This window comes from Charadrius vociferus, unplaced genomic scaffold (genome assembly GCF_000708025.1).
Source record: "Charadrius vociferus isolate BGI_N301 unplaced genomic scaffold, ASM70802v2 scaffold263, whole genome shotgun sequence".
NCBI lineage: Eukaryota > Metazoa > Chordata > Aves > Charadriiformes > Charadriidae > Charadrius > Charadrius vociferus.
Genome location: NW_009647769.1, coordinates 1,452,427 through 1,473,935, shown reverse-complemented (window position 1 = coordinate 1,473,935; position 21,509 = coordinate 1,452,427). Strand labels below are relative to the sequence as shown.

General features: G+C 44.6%; 1 protein-coding gene across 1 annotated transcript in view; it reads left to right on the top strand.

Moving 5' to 3' along the window:
* The first annotated feature begins 491 nt into the window (after positions 1-491).
* FAM124A (family with sequence similarity 124A) overlaps positions 492-21,509 on the top strand; it is a 129,309-nt gene continuing 108,291 nt past the window's right edge. The window contains exon 1 of the mRNA XM_009882389.1: positions 492-549. Coding sequence (XP_009880691.1) covers positions 492-549 — 58 coding nt within the window. The remainder of the gene's footprint in view (positions 550-21,509) is intronic.

Sequence of the window (21,509 nt, the reverse complement as noted above, 5' to 3'; positions counted from 1 at the left end):
AGTGACAATTGGTGATTCGAATAATTTCAGTGGAAAAGGCAGCATAGTTGGCAGTATTTGCATTCAGATCTGAAATTTAGAAGAGTTCAGTGATGCTTGTTTACAGGTGTTCAGTTGCATCTGATGATGCTTTTTAGAGGGAAACTAAATGCATGGATGCTTATTTGAATAGATTCGTGTTTATGACTTGGGTTTTCTCTTTCTTTTTCAGATGCCTGCGCAAAGGCGTGCAAAGAAGAAATGAAAGGAGCATAAGGAGACTCGCTAATATTATTTTAACTTGCCATAATCTCAAAGCAGCTTTTAAAGGCTTTTTTTACGCACTTTCTGAAAATAAATGCTTGAAGTTAGACATGCCCCGTTCCAAGAAAAAGCAAATCTCAGCAGATTAACATTGTTAAATATGCGGTGTGTTAAACATACACTGCTTCAAATTTTATAGCTTATACACTATTGGTCTATCGGGCCCTTCCAGGAAAGCACTTACGAGCATGCCTAATGTTAAGCACATGAGCAGTGATCTTAAAGTCAGCAGTGTTGTTCGTGTGGGTAAGTGCTTTGCTGGATCAGCGCCTAAAGTCCTGTTAGGTGCTGAGCATCCTGATCCATATCCAGCAAAGCACTTACATCCATGCTTATCTTGAAGTGGAAGGGCCAGTCTAACTAATATTTGTGCATTAGTGTTCACCATAAAATCTCTCTTGGCACAATGACTCACATGCTTAAAATTAAGCACCTGCCTAAGTATTTTGCAAGGTCAGACCAACAGTATCCTTGAGCAAGTCTTAAACAATTACTCGATTTTGTATGAATTTTCTTCTTTTTTGTACTGTTTTTTTTTTTTAAACAGAGCATATGATTTTAGTGGCCATAATTACAAGTTTTAGAAGCTGCATAGGAAAATATGTTGTATGCAATTTTCTCCTCTTTCTTTTTCAAAATCTAGCCAAATTCAGCAAGATGGCCTGTTTGGACTAGAAGTCCAATGTTCAGACTTAGAATCATCCTAAATAAAAAACAAAAACATTAACTCTAGTTTTTAGGACATTTACATTTTTTGAAATTACTTCACTGAGTTTGATTTAAATGGTTTTGTCCAACACTGACCTTTTATCCAGAAGATGTCACCGAGGTCTGGTTGTGCGGACAGTCTGACTCTTGAAGGGCTAAAGCTTGAGGTAGGATGTGTGTTCAGAAGGACAGATGGAGAAGTTGTATTTTTATGTTGCTTCTTTTTTTCTAAGGGATTTAAACCTTAGAAACGTGTAAAGTAACATGTACGTTTTGTGTTGAGAACTATAACAAAACCTACATAATCCTTCAGGTAAAAAAAAATAATAATTTATTTTTTTTAATCATGTAAGAGACACTTTCTGTGGAGTGAACTTCAACCAAAATGTCAACTTGTGTCTGCATAAAACATGCAGAAAATGGATGCTAATGAGGTCCTTAAGTGACCTGTGTCAGATGCAGTCTTATGTTTTTAACTGAAATACCTGTTTATCAAACTCCCATTAATATCTAGCTCTTTGCTACAAAACTTTTTAAAAGTAATAATTGACAGGATTTTTAACATAATAAATGTGTACTCCTGTAAATTTTAACTAAGACCCCAGTTCACAGGTATCTACAGTAAATGGCCAGAATGTTATGTGAAGCTTGAATATATTTGGAGCATCTTGAATATATTTGAAGCATTCTAGGTAAGAAGTTAAAAAATATTTTGCTTCCACTCTGGCAAATGCAGGTCAAACGAGAGCTCCAAGAAGAGTTTATTAGGACATTGCCGAAAACTACATTCCAAGTCAAAGAGGCAATAGCTTATTCAGCTTTCTTTTCAACTGATTCTGATCAACTCTGTTTCAGAATATGAAAAACCTGAACTGCTAACCTTTTAGAAATCACGTATGAAAGGAGATATAATCTGAATTCATATTTTAGAAATCTGCACTGAATTCTTTTTGTTACTTTTACACTTGTCTGGTTAAGCAATGTGCACTGTCCCTTTTCAAGGAAAAAATATTTATTTTAACATAGTTTCTTAGGGAGTACTGCAAGAATATTTTATGGGTCCAAGGTGAAATTTCTATTTTTGTAGATTATATTAAAAAAAAATGCTTGAGGTATGAATAAGATTATATATGTCAGTAAAGTATGGTTCCATTTTTTGTAAGTTTTTATTTTTAATTGATGTATGAGAAAGAAATAAATACCTTTGGAATAATTTCTTGATTATTGCTTCATTAATTTCACAGAGAAATACAAAGAAAAATGCCGTGCAATCAGGCTACTAATACTGCTAGCCTCCACAAGCTCGTCAGTAATCCTTAGACTGAGTTGAAGGAAATAATGAATCCTGAGATGGATACGAATCTAAAAGTTCATTAAGACATACTCAGTGAAGCAATTAGGCTAATCCTTGAGGAACGGACTGTACAGATGTTCTGGTGAAAACCCATTTCTGTGTACACATAGTTGTTGGCCTAAGTACTCTGGCCGTTTTGATTTTCATGAATGTGGTGGTGAATCTCTGAGCACTGGCAGGATGAGGAAAGCGGAGGTGAAGAGAACAATGTCATTTTTTACATATTTCGCGTTCTTTGCCATCGTATATGTAGTATATAGGTGCTCCATCACAGGCTAACATAGAACTGATGGACAGTTCTTTTCCGTGTTTTTTGTAGCAGGCAGTTAATCAAACACAAGGGAAAAGCTGTTCCTCTGCCAAAACATTATAGTGGTGTCACCATGATGCTGTGCTAAGTGCTGACATAAGGCTTCAAGGCTTTTAGGAGAGTTATTGCCATTTCATTTGTAAAATCTGGAGAACAAGGGGCAAACACAAAGGTGGTGGACTTTTTATTTGGTGGTCAAGCTGGTTTATTGGTATTAATGAGAACCAAGCAGGAAAAGCGGTAAGATTTGTACCATTTCATAAACCTATCACTCACCAGCACTTATCTATAGAAACAGAATTACCAGTGCTCACAACAAAGCACTAAGGCAGCTTCTATTTAAATATGAAACAGCATTTACGCTGCTTAGCTTGATAAAGTCAATTCGCAAAGTAATGCAAAGGCTAAAGAAAATGGCACATTGCTTTATGTCTCTAAAGAACAGTCATATCTCAAGTGTCTAGTCAAGTGTCTCTAGCACCCTCTGCGTGCACAACTGCTATGTCTCTTAGGCTCTGTCACATTGCAAATCGCCCAAATTTTTCCAAAGCTCCCTTTTAAAATGCAGTTGGTACCCTGGGATAGTTGCAAAGCAGGCAGCGTTATCACAGGTAAAACAATGCCCCAGTGAGGCTCATTAGTGTTAAAAAAAAAAGGGAAGCTAATAGAAAAGTGAACAGCTGTGCTTTAAAATCTGGGTTCTGATTTGGGGTTATGTTCACAGAATCACAGAATCGCAGAATCTCCTAGATTGGAAAAGACCTGTAAGATCATCTAGCCCAATCATTAACCTAATGCTGACAAGCCCACCACTAAACCATGTCCCTTGGCACTATATCTACACGGCCCTTAAATACCGCCAGGGATGGGGACTCCACCACTGTCCTGGGTAACGCGCTCCAATGCCTGAGGACCCTATCAGTAAAGAAATTCTTCCTAATATCCAATCTAAACTTCCCTTGGTGCAACTTGAAGCCATTTCCTCTTGTTCTATCACCTGATACTTGACAGAACAGGTCGACTCCTACTTTGCTACAGTCTCCTTTCAGATAGTTGTAGAGAGTGATAAGGTCTCCCCTGACCCTCCTTTTCTCCAGGCTAAACAACCCCAGTTCCCTCAGCCGCTCCTCATAAGACATGTTCTCCAGACCCCTCACCAGTTTCGTTGCCCTTCTTTGGACATGCTCCAGTGCCTCTATGTCTTTCTTGTGGTGAGGGGCCCAAAACTGAACACAGTACTCAAGATGCAGCCTCACCAGTTCATTGTGTCCACCCTTTGTCTTTTCCCTCTGAGAGCCTGATTCTTTTTCAAAAGGTCTTTTTCAAAAGGTGCTGACTTGGTACAGCCTCACCTCGCCTTGACTTCAGGCCAGCCAAGCAAACTTCTTCAGAACAGACACCCGCATGCACGAAGGTGGTCAAAATCAAAGCTTTCTGCAGCCCTACAAATGAGTGAAGCTGGTCCTGGTTGTGGATGGAACCACCAGCCGCTTCCTCTCGGATTCCCTGTGCAGCTGGCACTGCTAGAGGTTCTTCATAAACAGTTCAAACTTGATTTAGTAGGAGTGAAAGTGAAAAAAAATAGCTGATGTACTTTCTGATCTTGTAGTTACTCCTACAATGGAGAAACTGAGCAGAATGGTTACAGAGGTTGGTAGCCAGGGATAACTGAAGCTTCCTTGAAGGAAGTCATTAAGGAGTTGTTCCACCTGAAAGTTAGGTCTCTATGCACCTCTTCTCTGTTATTAATAGAGAGCATCCTGAAAAGGTAACGTCGGTGGTCCAGGAAGAATCATCCACTGGAGCAGTGGCTTTTTCTCATGCACAGGGAGGTGAGCCTAGACACTGTGTGCCTGCACACAAGATTTGTAGGTGGCTGTCTTCAGTATGACTGTAGTGCTGTCAAGAATTGGAGGCAGTCCTGTATTTGAGGAGTTGAGTTTAGCCTCCGGGTCTGACAGGATAGGTGAGGCTCTCAGGATCTCTTTAGCTTTCCAATAAGTATTGTTTCTCTCTCTCTTCCCTCTCCTCATTTTATAAATACATAATAAACTTAATTCTTAACCTGTTCTGTAGGGAGGGGAAACTTCCTCTCTCCACCCTACAGAATATATCCTGCCCTGTTGCCGTATTGTTTTCCTTTACAGCCCACTAAAACAATCACTGAAATTTTGCCCTATTACACCCCATCCCCACCCACCCCCACCCCCCCATGTTTATTGTTCTATGTTTGAGGGGGGAAAATTTGCAATGTTTTTGCCGTCCACTCTCTGGTGCCTGAAACATTCCCATCAGCCCACAAGGAAGCACTGAGTAATTGGACAAGACCATCTGCTTTATCTGCAAGCAACGAAGGTACAGAAGTTGATCTGGGCCTCTCCCCCCTCTTCCCAGATGTACTCTTGCAACTGATTTTAAGGAGTTTTAGCCCCTTAATTTCCAGTTATTGTTTCTCAGCTGTTAACTGCCCCCTGCCCCTTTGGCTGCGATGCTGTGACTTATTGTGCGAGGCGCACTCAGCCTTTCAGTGTGAATTAAAACAGCGACCAACAGCCAGAGGGTCGTAACTGTTTAAGCTGTTAAGGCTCAACTGAAAGAGTATATCCAAGTGTACTTCAACTCTCCGTCCCTCGGCCTTCAATCTATAAACTGTGAATTATGCCTCCCTACCTCATCACAGTAAGTTGTGACAGTTACTAGCTCAGAGGATTACAATTTAAATAAAAATACGTTTAAAACTGAATCCAGTGAACTCAACCTGAACTTCTTTGAATTCCCATATGCCCACCGCAAGCAGGAATACCTCTTTGGGGACCAGACCTACACGGAGACACTGATTTGCTCCGATTTCGGGAAAAGCAATGTGAGATTACTGCTCAGTTCATAACACCGTGTGAGGCAGACAACCTGCTGCAGACTAACTGGGCCCTGACCCAGCTTCCCAAATCTTGACGGAGGGAAGTTTTTCTCTAGGCCCAGGTCATGAGTTGTTCGTTTAGGCTGGTCTCTGCGGAATAGAAGCTTTGTGGAGGACTTAATGCCGCCATTTGTTCCCACAGACAAAAGCCCCTACAGTTTTTTGTGCCACTTTGGTATGATTTTGCCCTCAGTAAGCACAAATTGTAACTTCTGGCCTTCCTGGACCCTGGTTATACCATAAGCTTAGCAAAAAGACATGTTCATGGGGTTTTAGCAGGATAGTCACTCCCAGGATAACTTATTGAATGACGGGTTATTTGGGCAACTCGCAAGATCTGTGTAGACAAGGAGAGATTCCCCATGCACACTCCTCCCAGGCAGGACAGGATTTTAACCTTTGCAAGTGCTGCACACCCCGCACAGCCATAAGCATGTGCTCCACTCCAGCTCTAAGCAGATGGAGCAGTGGCAGAACTGGAGTGAGGTTGAAATGAGGAAATAAGCTTGAACGTAGCAGGGAAATCTAGCAGAGATGGAGACACAATCATCCCACTCTGCTCAGCATTTGTCAGGGTGCACGTGGAGAACTGTGTCCAGTTCTGGTCTCCACGATTCAAGGAAGATGTGGACAGACTGGAGAGGGTCCAAAGGAGGGCCACAAATTGGATTGAAGGGCTGGAGAACCTGCACTTTGTGGAAAGACAGAAGGAGTCAGGTCTTTTCTCCCTGGAGAAGAGAAGGCTCAGAGGGGACCTCATCACAATATTCCAGTAGTTAAAGGGCAGCTACAAAGTGAAATGAGGCTCTCTGTTTGTGAGGAGCCACATGGAGAAGACAAGAGGCAACAGGTATAAGTTGCACTGGGAGAGGCTTCATCTTGACATAAGAAAGACATTTTTTACAGTAGGAACAATCATTCACTGGAACAACCTCTCCGGGGATGTGGAAGAGTTCCCATCACTGGAGGTTTTCAAGATGCGATTAGGGAGGGTGCTAGAGAATCTCATCTAGGCTCCCTTTCCCACAAAAGGTTGGAGGTCGCTTCCAACATGGGCTGTTCTATAATTCTGTGAAATCTGGAACGGATGTGCTGCCACACATGCTATGTCTTTTTTTCCCAGCCAGTTGGTTAGAGAGTACAGCTTTGGCGGAGGGGACACCTTCAGGGAGGATAGTCTGCTGTGTTTTTCATTTCCAAGGCAAGTTGTCCCTGTGTGCATACGTCTGGCTCAAAGAGATTGACATTTCCCTTCCAGGGCTACTGCTTAGTGACCGGCTGCATGGGCCAAATGATCTCCTATGGGACCAGACTATTTTTTTTTTAATGAAGTTATGGGGGAAAAAAGGCTCAAGATGGGAAACAAAGGAACAGAGGTAGGAAGGGCAGAGAGAGGAGAGAGAGAGCTTGGACAGCACAGGGGAGCAAAGACGACCGTGGTTCAGCACTTTTCCATCCTCTCATTTTGTCTGGGAGTTGTGCAGTAAATGTTCTTCTTTACTTGTGCCAGTGGTATGTGGAAACCACTAGGTTGCAGGCAACTACTAAAAAGCAGTAACTCATTAGAATGGACATGCTGCTCCATGGCAAGAAGAAAATGTTACTGGACCTTTTTAAGAGAAAACCACCACAAAAATGAGTTTGCCAGTAGCACTTACAAGGATCAGAGAGATTCTGGGTCCAGAGTTTTCCAGGGCCTTTTTCAGCAGTTCTTTATAGAAAACTGTTTATTTTTACAGTATACAAAAAAGTCCTACTTGGCTTTGAAGACCACTGAGAGATGAGGTATCTGTCCCAGAGGACTTGCAGAATAACTACAAACAGTGACATTCTCAGATGTCCTCACACTTGTGTCCATGTGTTCTGCTCCATGTGTGTGTGAGTATTTTCAACTCTGCCAAAGTGTAACCACACAAATCCTATTGAGCAGAATGGGAGTTGTGTAGCTTAATTCTGTCCTGGCGTTTGGAAGCACTGAGTTTAAATGAACAGTGTGTATTAACATAGTTATGTTTATAGGTTGGCAGAACCTCAGTCACTATGCTCACAATACCTGGTCTCCATGAATGAAGGGAAGGGCTTGGGGAGGAACTGATAGCTCCAGTGGGTCAACACATGGTTGCACACCTGGTGTCAACAGGAATCAGGCATTTATGACCACGGAACCCACTCTTCCGAGGACTGAGGCCTGCTAGGGACAGATGTGATCTGCCCGTCAAGGTAGAGCAAAAACATCTTGGCCAATAGGCTGACTGACCTGGTAAGGAGAGCTGAACTAGGATGGACAAGGGAGGGAGGTGGTGATGATGGCCCAGTTAAGTGAGGTAGCAGTGTACAAGGTCAAAAGCAGAAGCTGCAGCATGTTGAATGAAAGAAAGACTTAAAAAATGGTAAAGCAGGGCAAAGGGACACTTACCTCAAGTATAATTACACAAATACTGGGAAACAAGGAGGAACTAGAGCTCTGCGTGCAGCCACAACACTACAACATCATTGGTATAATAGACATAGTGGGACAGTTTGCCCAAGTGGAGAGTTGTGATGGACCGATACAAGCTCAGGAAAGAGGCAGGGAAGATGGAAAGAGGGGCTATTGTCTACATCAAGGAGCAGTTTGGATGTATGAAGTTCCTCTACAGGACCAACAGCATCCTGGTCATCACTGGAACAGGCTGCCCAGAGTGGTTGTGGAGTCTCCCACTCTGGAGACATTCAAAACCCTCCTGGATGCTGTCCTGTGCAACCTGCTGTAGGTGACCCTGCTCTGGCGGGGGGGGTTGGACTAGATGATCTCCAGAGGTCCCTTCCAACCCTGACCATTCTGTGATTCTGTGGTTGAAAAATTGTGGGATGGGACCATTAGAGAAGACTGTGAGTATGTCATCATGGTGGGAGTGTGTCACAGACCAAGGTGAGGAAGCATATGAAGTCTTCAAATGGTTTGAGGAGTTGTCTGCATCACACACTCCAGTTCTCTCAGGGGACTTCAACCTACGTAACATCTGCTGGAAGGGCAACTCAGCTGGACACAAGCAGTCAAGAAGATTTCTGGATGGTGTCCAAGATAATTCCTTCACTCAGGTAACTGGACACACCAACCAGGCGTCATGCATAAAGGGAGCTGCTACTCTCTAACAAGGAAGAACTGGCTGGGGATGTAATAATGGCAGCCTTAGCTATAATGACCATGAAATAGTGATGTTTAAGATCCTGATGGCAGTGAGGAAGGAGAGCAGCAGAATGCAGACCCTGGACTTCAGGTGAGCATAATTCAGCTTAGTCAGGGAATTGGTAGGTAAGATTCCACAAGGGCTGCTCTTCAGGGCAAAGGACCTCATGAAAGCTGGCATATCTGTAAGGACAGCACCCTCCAAGCACAGGAAGAGGTCATCCCAAAATTCCTGAAAAAAATAGACTAGACTAGCTTGGTAAAGCAGAGGACTTGAGGTAGAGCTCCAGTGCAAAAAGACAGCATGCAGGAGGTGGAAGCACAGCCAGAGAAGGAATTTAAAGCTATTTCCCAGGCACGAAGGGATGGTGTCAGGAAACCTAAAACACAACCAGAATTGAGGTTTGCAAGGGACACAAAGGACACCATGAAGGAGAACAACTAGCAGTTCAGAACTGAGTCAGGGACTACTTGAGTGAATCCAACCTGTACAAGTCCATGGGATTGACAGGCTGCATCCAAGGTTGGTGAGAGTTCAGGCCAACACCCTTGCTAGGTTGGTCTCTATCACTTTTGAAAGGCTATGGAGATTGAGGGAGATCTCTGATGGCTGGAGAAAGGTGAACGTTGCACCGATCTGCAAAAAAAGGCAAAGAGTAATCTAGGCAACTAAAAGACAGTTGGCCTCACTGCAGTCCCTGAGAAAAGCGCAGAATACATCCTTTTGGAGCACATTTCCAGGCACATGAAAGAGAAAACCAGCACAGAGTTATGAGAAGGTAAATCACACCTGACCTACTTGGTGGGTTTCTATGATAAAATTACTGGATTTGTGGTTGAATCAAAAGCAGTGCATGTCATTTGCACTGACTTTAATACTGCTTTTGACACACTTTCCCATAGTATTCTTGTAGCCAGGTTGGGACATTATGGTCTGGATAGGTGGGCAACCAGATGGGTAAAAGCCTGGTTGGATGGCCAGGCTCAAAGGGTCATGGTTACTGGTCAGACCCTACCTGGACACATCTTACTAGTGCAGTATTGCAGGTCTGTCCTGGAATCTGTCCTGTTTAACAGCCTTTTCACCGACCTGGATGAGGTGAGGAGTGTGGTCTCGACAAGTTTGCAGATGACACCAAGTTAGTGGGATCAGTAAATATACTGAGGGGTAAGGCTGCCATCCAGAGGGACTGAGCCAGACTGGAGGAATGGGCTTGACAGGAACCTTATGAAATTCAGCAGGGACAAATGCCAAGTTCTACACCTGGGAAGGAAGGAGCCCTGCAGTGACACAGGCCAGAGGCTGCCTGGTGGGGGAGTAGCTCTGCAGAAAGGACCTGGGGGCCTGGCAAGAGAGAGCTGCACAGCAGCCAGCAGCATGTCCTGGCAGCAATGATGGGCAACAGCCTCCTGGGCTGCATTGACAGGAGCAGAGTCAGTATGTCTAGGAAAGCGGTCATCTCACTCTGGTCAGCACACATGACACCACATCTCAATACTGCATCTGGTTTTGGGGCCCCAGTATAAGAAAGACATTGATAAACTGGAGGGAGCTCAGAGGAAGCCACTGAGATAGCGGGTGTCTGGAGCTCTTGCCCTGTGAGGAGAGGATGGGACAGATGGGCTTTTTCAGCCTGGAGAAGAGACATTCTTGGGGGGACCCACCAGCAGCTCCACAGTGCCTACTGGAAGGTCACAGAAAAGATGGACCCAAGCTCTTCATGGTAGTACAATACAACAGAAAACATACTGAAGTAGAAACAAGAGAGGTTCTGACTGCAAATAAGGAAAAGCTTTTTCCCCATGAGAAGAGTCCAGGAGTGTAACAATGAAGAGGTTGTGCTGTCTCCATTACTGAAGGTCTCAAGATCCAACTGAATAAAGCCCTGAACAACCTGGCCTGATCTCATAGCTGACCCTGCTTTGACCAGGACGTTGCACAGAGACCTCCTGAGGTCCCTCCCCACTCAAATTATTCTGCTGTCCTATGATAATAGAGGACCTCGATGAACTCCCATGTAAAGCAGGCCACCATTCTTAGGAGAAGAAGAAACACTCAACGCTGATTTGCCCATCCAGACTTTGGAACGGTGTTTGTGCTTAAGTATCCTCCTGACTGAAAGTTTGTACTTTATTTTTATCCAGTCCACGTTAGACTTTACCTTTTAGCCAGTGGATTTCTTCCTTTGTGGGGTGGAGAACATAACCACCCTCTGTACTCTAACTTGTCACCCTTCAGCTTTTTTGGGGGAAGCTGAATAGATTGGAGTCTTTCATCATAAGATGCACTTTCCCATTCTCTTGGTTCAAGTCTGAATTTTTCAAAACCTGGATCCTACTTGGGATTTTGCAATTCGATATCCAAGAATCACGTTCTCCCTTTCAACCACAATGTTGCACATTGTGTGGGTGGTCCATCAGTAGTTATACCGGGCCCACATCAGTTTTTCTGAGTCATTTCTTCCTGGGGTGACCTGTTCTCTTTACCTGTAGGCATGACAGTGCCGCCATGCATATGGATTGCTTGTGGCCCACTGTCCTAACAATGTCACTAACTTGTTGTTCTCCCCTATCAGCTGCAAATATTCCCAGGAAAGATTTTGCTCATTTTGCCAAGTTGTTGTAAAATATATATTTGCCGAGGGTCAAAAATTATCATCTCCCTCCACCCCAGCCTTGCTTGACAGAAGCCCAGCTGATGCTGATACCAATGCCCCACTTATCATTTGGGCTTGTTTGTTTGTTCATTTTTCCCACCTAATCTGTGGGACATTGATTTTTGTCTCTTGTTGAAGAAGTCGTGTGATGCTAATCTACAGCACTTTTTTGTCCAGTGATCTTTAATGTCCTCAAGGAGCGCTTTCAGGTTTCCTGTGGTTTATCTTCTGCAAGGCGCTAAGAATTAAATAAATGAGGCAGGAGGAAGGATCAGGAGGGGAGTCTCTTAATGAACAAGTGATGCCTTCTCTGGAGGACCAGGAAAAGAATTAAAACCAGAGCCTGCAACCAGGGTCAGTGAGTAGGTAGGAAAAGTGAGCAGGGAGCTGCAGAAGACACAGACAGAAGGGTTCAGGTCCTGAAGCCAATGACATCAACACTGTTCCCTACCCTGAGAGCTATGGGTGGCAGCAGACAGTTTCCCAGTGAGGCTCCTTGGGCTGCGAGGATGGGGTAGTGTGTCCTCGTGGTCAGCAGATGCATCCGGGTGCCAACAAGTGCTTCTGCTCTGCATCACTAGGAGCAGCAGACCCTGGACACCTGCACCCAGCTGGACTCAAACCAACAGCTGTGTGTTTTATTCCCCTCCCACACAGGTAAAGGTGACCTGACTGACCAGAGGAAGAGCTGAAAAGCCAAGAATGGCATCTGAGTGGTCTGGGTTCGGTTCTTGGCTTGCTCCAAAACTCCACAGAAACCTGGGGTGAGACATATACCTTTTTTTACCTCATGGAGGGGAGGAAGGATAGAAATCTCTGCTTTTCTCCCTGTCAGTGGTTTTGGGATGCCTTGTATTTTTAACGTGAGCTCCTTGAGGCAAGGCCCATTTCCTCAGGCAAGTTCACGCAGCTCTTGACTCACAGCTGTCCTGATCTTCAGTTGTTCCTCTGTAATCTCAATCGTAAGAATTTTGCCTTAGTGAAGACTACAGGATTTGCCCATCTAAAATATCCATTAAACAAATAAATTCTCCCTGAACGGCACTAAGTGCTTTTTGATCTTGTCTAGAAATCCATTTAAATGGATGCTTAGTTTTCGATGTGCTGCTTTACAGCCCTCGCCATAAAACATGTGTGTTTACTGGTGAATATTTGACTGAAACATTTTTAAAAAACTTCATTTTTTTGAGATATTCTCATCCTTGGGCCCCAGATTCCTGTTGATTTCAACTGGGCACAAGTACAGCCCTTTGCCTGCGCTCACTGGCTGCCAGCTTTGGACTGCTGTTGGTCTATTACACCCAGGGGAGTAAGTATGAAGCTAATGACCAAGGGCAGAGGAGAGTTACACAAAAGACTGCTGAATAAAGCCTGTAACAAACTGAAAATAACTGGGGGGAGGCGAGGAGGAGGGAAGGCGGGTTGTGCTGCACGAGGCTGTAGACGGGCGCTGTGTGCTGCATTACAACGACGGAGCCGCAGGGACCAAGCAGAAGGTGCCTGTCCCTATTTCATGTGCGGAACCAACCTGTGGCACACAGTTCTCACCAGGCGAAGGATCCCCAAGATCCCTGCCCCAAGGACATCGCGTGGCCAGCTCGGGTAGAGGGCTGATGTTTAATAAACTGGGACCCAGCATGGCTCTTCGTTCCTACCACATTTGACCTGGTGGCTACTTAAACCAACTCCTAAATAAACAGCATAAATAGTAAACACACAGTAGCATCCCTTTTTAACCAGGCTGGAGGTGAAGATAGGGTTAGAAGCATTTATTTGTGTTTTAAAAGACTACTCAAAACCTCATTTTCAAGGATGAGTTAAGTAGCCTCATTGTTATGTCGTTACTGCATTTTGAAGTTAAACAGCGCCATGATCTATGAACTCAAATCACACAGTTAATTACCCCGCGTTCCCCCTCCTTGCGCCCCTCCCCCACCCCGCTTTGCTCTTGAAATACATTATATTTCTTTGACAGTCCGCCGAGAACAATGTCTGCTTTTGTGACAGCGACATTGCCAGTGGTGTAAAAATCTATGCGTCTGTCAGGTTTCCCCATGTGAAACATAATTGCTTAATTTCCATTTGAAAGTACATCCCTGACATTAGAACAACGTAGACACACCAAGGATAACAATGATTTCCTGACACCTACAATGGGGCATAATGCGGTAATAAATATGTGTGCAAAATGAATGCTCCGCACACAGAGGGAGCAGGTCTGAATTTACAGCTGCAGATGAAGTGTTCCTCAGGAAAAAAAAAAATAATAAAAAGAAAGAAACCAACAGATTAGCATCAGTGTGAGTCTATGTCAACCAGATGGCTTGCTATGGAAAAAGAGCTTCCCTGCTTTATTCCAGTAACCCCGGCTAGCAGGCTGAATGTCTGAGATGAGAAGAGAAAAATGATCTCATTCAGTTGGGTTTTTTTTTTTCCTTCTCGCATACATGCAGCTTAAGCTGGAGCAGAGTAAAAGCTCTTGAAAAGAACACAGAAGTTGTCCCCTAATGGTGGCATGTGATGGACCAGGAGAGCTCACGGACGTGGGTTCAAGCATGCAGAAAGCATAGAGGAGAGCAGTGCCAGATGGGAGGAGGGGAACCCTCAGGGGACGACCGCTGATTCTAGCGAGGCATCTACACTTTACCTTGAAATGATGATGTGCTTTTTCCTCTGACTTCTCCATCCCTTGCGTGGCCCCTAAAATGTTTGGAGCAGAGGTCATCTCCCCAGGCCCTAGTTCCTATCATCCTTAGATGCTAATGTGATGCCAGTCATGGCCAGGCATCTTGGTCCTAACCTGCCAATGGACTTGGCAATGGAGCACACAGGCGGTTCTTGTGGAGGGAGCTGCATTGGGCTACTGCCTGGTCCAGGTCGTTTCACCTTATTCTATGCATTTAACTGAACACTTTGTTAGGAGCAGTTTCCTCCATAGTCACTGGAGACAGAAATGTGTCTTCACTTCAGTGCCCACAAAGGGTCTGGTGGTGCTTCTCACTATAGATTATGGGAAAAAATCCGAATGTAATGAAACTCCCAACCTGGCCTGAAGTTAAACGGGATGAGTCCAGGCTCAGATGCCTACCTTCAGGGTGATGATTGCTCTCCTTTGCTGGAGCAGGTCAGGACATCCTCACCAGCAGACTGTCTGAATCATGCATCACTTCTGCCTGGAGACACTGCAGTTTGACAGCTACGTAAGGGACATGTAGCTGGCAGTTTGAAGAAGGCCAAGTGCACTTATCTTTACAGACTTTTGAGACCCAATACTAGATTTATAGCAACGACTTGCTGCTAAAGTATTATTTCAAGAAAACTCTTGTACGATGGTTCCTAGGTCAGACATCTTCTTTGGACAATGTGCCTTATACAGCAGGCAATTTTGGCTTGGAGTTTCTGGATTCCACTGAGAACTAAGTGCATCTTAGTGACACTGTGATGAGAGTCATTCTACAGAAAGGTTGTAAAAGTAATTGGGGTGATTTGACCTCTCTTATCTGCAACAAATGATGAGATGTGACTGTGCACCAAGGAACAGGAGATGAGAGTTGTCCTTCTCATAGGAGAAGGTGTGACACCATTTGTCAAGACCTGCTTCGAGGCTAGGGCACAATTCACAGGGCAAGAGCTGAACAGTTATTTTTCATTTTTCTTTGTTTAAATTCTGTACCCAACGGAAATTTCTCACAGTAAGAAGGGAGGAGGGTGTTTAGCTTTGATTGGGTCTATGGTAGAATTAATGTGCATGGAATATCCAGTCCTTGATTCTTTGCTTGTCTTTGGCAGTGAATGAATGTCTGTCATTGCAAATGTCTACAAAATTACTATTTTAATGACCTGTTTGCTTCAATTAAGGCCAGGCTATTATCTTTCCAAGAGGCAGAGGGTTGGGGAGGGGGAGATGGAGCGGGAGAAAAAAGCTGATCACTAGGACGTGTGAGCAGAACATTTAAGGGGCCAGCTGAAACCGAGAGTGGATTTGGAAAGGCTGTGTGATGAATCTGTGACATTGCAATATTTCAATCATCACATTTCAGATTCTGGTTCATGCATCATTTGCTATGAAAGTTTTGAGATTTTAATCAGTGTTTCAAGAGTAAATTGATACAGCCTAATCATTTAGAATCTCTGGCACAAGACCAAAGTGTATTATGTTAAGTGTATGTTATGTATTATAAAAGCTGCTCGCTGAAAATTAATTGAGTATTCCCGTGCTAGATAATGTTTCTCCATTCCCCAGAGCCCATCCCTTTGCGTGCGAGTGTTTTCCCAAGTGCAATGCAGATGCCAGAGAAAAGGTGAATATATAACATATGTAAAAGACTGGCTCGGTTAGACACAGCACAGTTTCAAGCCTGCTAACCTCCCTGGCTAGATTGTGGGGCTGTTTATTTGTCTGCATGGCGTGTAGGAGGAAAACTGCCGGGTACAAAATGATAGAAAAATAAGTATTTTCCATAGAAGTAAAATATAAGAAACCCTGTGCCATGACTCTAATTCATGTGAAAAATTGGAAACGTGTTTGCATTTCTCCTGATGACTTATGTGGACTTGGCAGAACAGGCAACCCAAGTAAATGACAGCTAGCAGCCAGTGAGTCTAGGTAACAAATGCGCCATCATACTGTGTATTCAAAGGCTCTGTAAATTCCCATGTTACGCTTGTCCTTCATTTTGTACCTGTGACAATGCTGATAAAAGGAATGCATTCCGAGATGAGGCGTTGGACACACCTTTAATTTACCAAAAGCCAACATTGGGTGGCCACCAGCATTATTTATGCTTAGTGCTGACATTTCTGATACAAACTATTTCCATCTGGCGGGGTTGGTTTCTCGGGAGGACTTGGGCCCCTTTTGCAAAGAGGGGTTGTTTTTGGAGCTTCCTCTAACTACCTAGTACACAGGCAATCGGTTCAAATACTTTTGACCTGAGTTCAAATACCCCTGCTGCCTGATTGATGGCACTGTGCAGGGCCTCCCCAACTGAATCTCCCCACCATCAGGATATTCTCCCCACCATCCTGGTTGAAGCTGTCCTGCTTATTTGTTGTTTTCAGTCTTTTTCAATGATGTCAGGCACAGGAAGATGGGTGTTCACAACCTGCAGCTGGAGCTTGTTTCCTTCAGCTCCAGCTTCAAGTCCTCCTCATCACGCATGTACTTCTCCTTGACCGCACAGTTAGCGTTTTTACAAATTGGAATATCAACACCCAGAGCATGTGTCCATCCTCTCACCCTCTCATAAGACATCAATGCAAGTCCACTACTCTGAACTCAGTATACCAAAGGTTTTATGCCCATTTGTACACATCCCAGGCAAGAACCCCCGCTCACTATTGCTTACGACCTTCAGCCAGAAAGTGAGGAGAAAGGCAGCATTTCTTTCAATAGCTTTGGCTAGGACATCTAGCCTCCCCATCTGACTGTCTGTCTTTGCCTCTTGGCTTTTTTAAAGCCCCAAGGCAATGGAAGGAAAGCATTTGTTTGGGGTCACTTCAAATACTTCAGTCAGCCAGAATTAATTGTTTCATTCTGCTGAATATTGGGATTTTTTTTCTTTCTGTTTCAGTTCAATGCATAGTCTCCTCCCCAAATGGAAAATCAATAATTCTCAGTGGCCTTAATCAAAGCACGCTCATTACCAGGCCTTTTAAGATCAGACGTGGTCCATGAGATGGAGGAGGGAGATAGCTGGAAGGAGGTCATCCTGGTCTCCTCAGCAGAGAACATCCCAAGGCACTCAAGAGACTTATTTCTGCTCAGACAGTTTGTAGTCCCTTGCATCCATGCAGGGCCTCATTTGATTGAGACCATCACAGAAGGGTCAAGAGTACATTTGCTGGGTGCACACATACTGTATCTCATTTACAAGCAGGGAAATCCCACATCTGGCTTCCCCCTCGGGGCCTTGTCATTCTGCAGTCCTACACCTGCTGTTCCACTCTGTAGTACTCTCTGACCTCTCTTTCAAAGGTCAGTTAGCTGGCCTCATCTGTCAGCAGCTTACTTATCACCTGGTGGCCACAAAACAGCTGAGGGGTGTCCTGTTGGTGGGTTCCCTGTTCCTGAAGGAGTCCTCCTGCAGTCTACAGCTGCAGCCTTTGTCCTATGGCCTGGCCATCTGATGTGCTGTCCTTGATCACTGGAGAAGGTACTTGGGTGTCCTATGGGAGAGGTTTCATGATCTTGATCACAGGTGATTTAACATTGCAAGGAAATGCAGCTTAGCTGCATATAAATTAGCAGAAATAATCCAAGCATTTAATCACTTATTCTCTGTTCATAGTGGCACCTTCTGGTAGGACAGTGACCAGGAAATAGAAATGGGGTAGACAAAAAGGTAAAACACCCCTAAGGTTCAAAACCTATATCCCTCTTCAACCACAGGGTTAAAAGTTCTTCCCTTTAGGAAATGAATGATTTGGTCACTATGCAATCCTCATCTTCTCCCCTTGTGTCATTTGAACATAGACAACATTCTTCCAAGGACAGAAGGCCAAGCTTTTTTTTGGGTGGGGGGGATCACGGAAGAGCTTGAAGAACTTCCTTGGAATATCCTTCAAAGGTATTGTAGTCTTAACGCCTGATGCCAGAAGACACAAATGCTTCTGCTTCTTTTAACACATATGTGAAATGGCACAACCAGGCATAAAACATAACAAAGAGCTAGAAGTTCTGGGCTGCTAGAGCTGAACATCTCCTTTCTAAAGCTCAGAGTCCATTGCTTCCTTCCTGTCGCTGGCTGCTTATTCACCGTATGGCTGTGGTCATCCAACCATACAATTTCCTGTTCCTTTCCAACGGGAGCCTGTGAGGTGATAACAATGAGTAGCCATGAAGAATCCAAACCAATGAGCAAACTGTCTGTGCTGGACCAGCTGGGGCATCTCAGAAAGTCTCCTTCCAAACTCCTACCCACCCTGGGCCATTGAGGTGGTCCATAAAATGGGAATTGCTGTGATTCACTATAATGCTATTGACAAGTTTCTTGTTTCTCCAGCTCCATCAGAGCCCATAAGCCCCACTGAGATTGTCCTATTTCTCTCTTAGCTCATCTTTGCATCTCCCAGAAGCATGAAGGGATGAGATGGCATCAGGACTTTCCCTCTGTCCCCTATTCTCTGTACCCTTCACCTGGGCCAGGTGAATGCCTTGCTGCTGAATGCCCAGCCTAGTGCAGGCCATGACGTCCTGGAGGGTTCACCTATGTGACCTGTTGTGGACTGGGACATCTGGCTCTGCACACCACTGCTGTGTGGCACGCAACTCTGGAAGCTGTGTGAATGCGGTTAACACAGCCAGCTAAAACAGGCCATAATAGTAACCACAGCTCAGCACTGCCTTCACTTGGTTTCCAGTCAGGGAGGGTAAAAGTGCACTTATGGACATAGGACGGCATGAGTTAATGCTTGCCAGCTCTGCAGGAGCCATGAGCACTTTTGTGCTCTTATATCTCTCAGGAACGGGCCTGTGAGCGCTTGCGGGACCTTTTCTATGGATGACCTAACAGAAAGGAAGGGATGGTGGAGGATGAGAGCCCCAGCTTTCTCTTGTTCACACCCTGACCTTTGCCAAATCATTTCGTCTTTCTGTGTCTGCTTCCCCTTGAGCAAAATCAAATGGTGATTATGCAGCTCGGTGAGGCACCTGGTGCTCCTGCAATGAAAGGGCTAAATTGTGTCAAAGAGCAACCAAGCTACTGTGAGCTGTTTATGGGGTCTGACTTTGGGAATGCCTGCAGCAGAAAAGGAAGAAATCCCAGGCAAAATATTCAGGCGGGTCTGTGAAGACATCAAGGAGGGACAGAGCCCATCACCATGACAATCAAGCAGGTGTCAGGGCCAGAAATCACAGCTTTATTCAATTCTGTAAATTTATGGTTTCCAACTTTTTTCTTCCCTGTTTGCAGACCCTTGAATTTTTTTCTAAGGGAAGGACACATTGCTGTTTAGTGAATTTAAGTCTTTTAACAAGAGGCGTTCCTGATTTCCATAGGTCACAGAGACCCCAGGTTGAAAATATCTCCTGTGGCTATAAGTAATAACTCTTAGGTACTTGCTGTTCCAGACCTTAGAGGACAACACAATCTCGGTTTCTTAGCCAAAGTATTACATGGGCCACCTACTACCGGATCTCTGGCTCCCCGTGCTTAACTTTGTGCTGCGCTTCACTTGTGAATGAAATCAAGCATGGGGAGCCAAAGTCCTTGGTCAATGTTACCTCTGAATCTTCTGTATAGCGCAGAGGATTTGAATTATGGCTCCAGATCCAGCTTGTAGATACCTGCGCTCATCCTGTATATTTTGTATTAAAATAGTCTCACAGCAAATGTCATATTAGCAAACCAAAGTTTGGGGGCTCTTTCCTGTTTTAAAGGGCAGTCACCGTGTCATGACATTATATCTCATCGTCATCTTTATATTAGCAGCCAAAGAGAAAGGCTCTAGACTGTATTTGATTTTTTAAAAGTAAGTAATAAAACTTCATCTTTTTTTCATTTTGGGACTTGACAGCAAAAGCACCGAACACTTCTGTTTACCTTTTTTATTACACAATATTGGCATTCTTAAAGTCTGGACTGAAAACTCATCATCTTTTTTCATTAAAGCGCTCAATATCAGACTTTCTGCAATTTATTGTACCTTATTTTCCATGTATTACGACAAAACACTAAGCCTAGGATGTCCGTTGCCATTGCTAAAGCGCTGCATCCTTGTCTGATTGGAAAGCCACTCTTCATTGTTCCCATTTGTACACTCTCCATTAAGCCAACTGGCTTCAGCTGCTGGCAGATAACAAGTGAGAACAAAAAGAGGTGTTAAAAAAAAGTGCCAGGAAAATCACCAAGCAGTCCTCAGTGTGAACAGATCTAGCTTGTTAGCCACCGCAGGAGAGATTTCTGGCGAAGTCGAGAAGCCCCTCTCTTAAATGCCTGTGCTGTCCTGTGAGACTCGCTTGTTCTCCTGGGCAGGGCCGGTGCCTTGCCTCCACTCCTGGCTGACAGAGCTGCTGCTTTGCTTCTGACTTCTTTTGTCATCTGCCATATTGCAAGTTCTACAGGTCATGAAGCAAAAGCAGCAAAGCCAAAAACCTCAGAGCACAAGTGTGCTAGAAACTTGCTTTTGAGAGGCAGCGGAAGGCAGACAGGGTGGAGCATGACCAGGTACAGTCAATGCATGTGAGGTGGCTTGAAGAAACATGTCAGATCAAAGGAGTGGAGCTCAAAGTCCTGGGAACAATCCTCTTTTCTGCTTTGCAACTGTTACCCTGCAGACCAGAGGTGAGGATGATGGGCTGAGGGAGTGACATTGTAGAAGCACAGGGTGTCTGCATTTTTATGTCTACTTTTCTTCCTTGGAGCAGTACTGACTCATTTCCCCATGAAGCAAATAGCAATTTTACAATGTCCCTAGGAGATTCCAAACTCCCCCAAACCCCAGTTTTGAAGGTGACTGATGATTTGGAAGTGAGGCTGCTGCAGGGCAGATGGCTGTTGGAGAGGCAGGTTATTTGGCATCAGCAGGACTGGTTGCCAAAACAGCTTGGGAGGTGATGGCTTGTTCTACGCAAAGTAAATGACCCTCAGAGTAACTCATCATCAACCCATGAAAGTGTGAACTCCACTGTGACCAGACCAGATTAGTACTGTATTTCATGGCAGTGGTGTTCAGAGTGAATAAGGCCAAATCAAGTTATAAAACTGCTTCAACTTGTCTTAAAGGGTCCCACATAGTGCAAAATTTGAAATGTCGCTTCTAGTAGGGTTTGCTGTGGCGGGAACCTGGTAGTGATGCCCTTTAGCTACGGTTGGGTTTAGCACTAACATAAATCCCTGCTGCCAAATCCCGTAGCTGCTGTGCAGGTCCACCAGGTTGGAACATAACTTTCCACTGGCACTGGTGATGACGAGACTTTGCCCGAGGAACAGCCAGGGACCAGGTGCAAACCCAGGGCAGCAAACAAAGGCAAAGCTTCCGCCAGCAACAGGCAGAGGTAAATTGTTAGGGATGTGGGGACTCCAGTAGCAAAGCCAAAGGGATAGATTTTAAAGGATCTTTGTTGCCTCACTTCCAGGGCAATCAGGAAG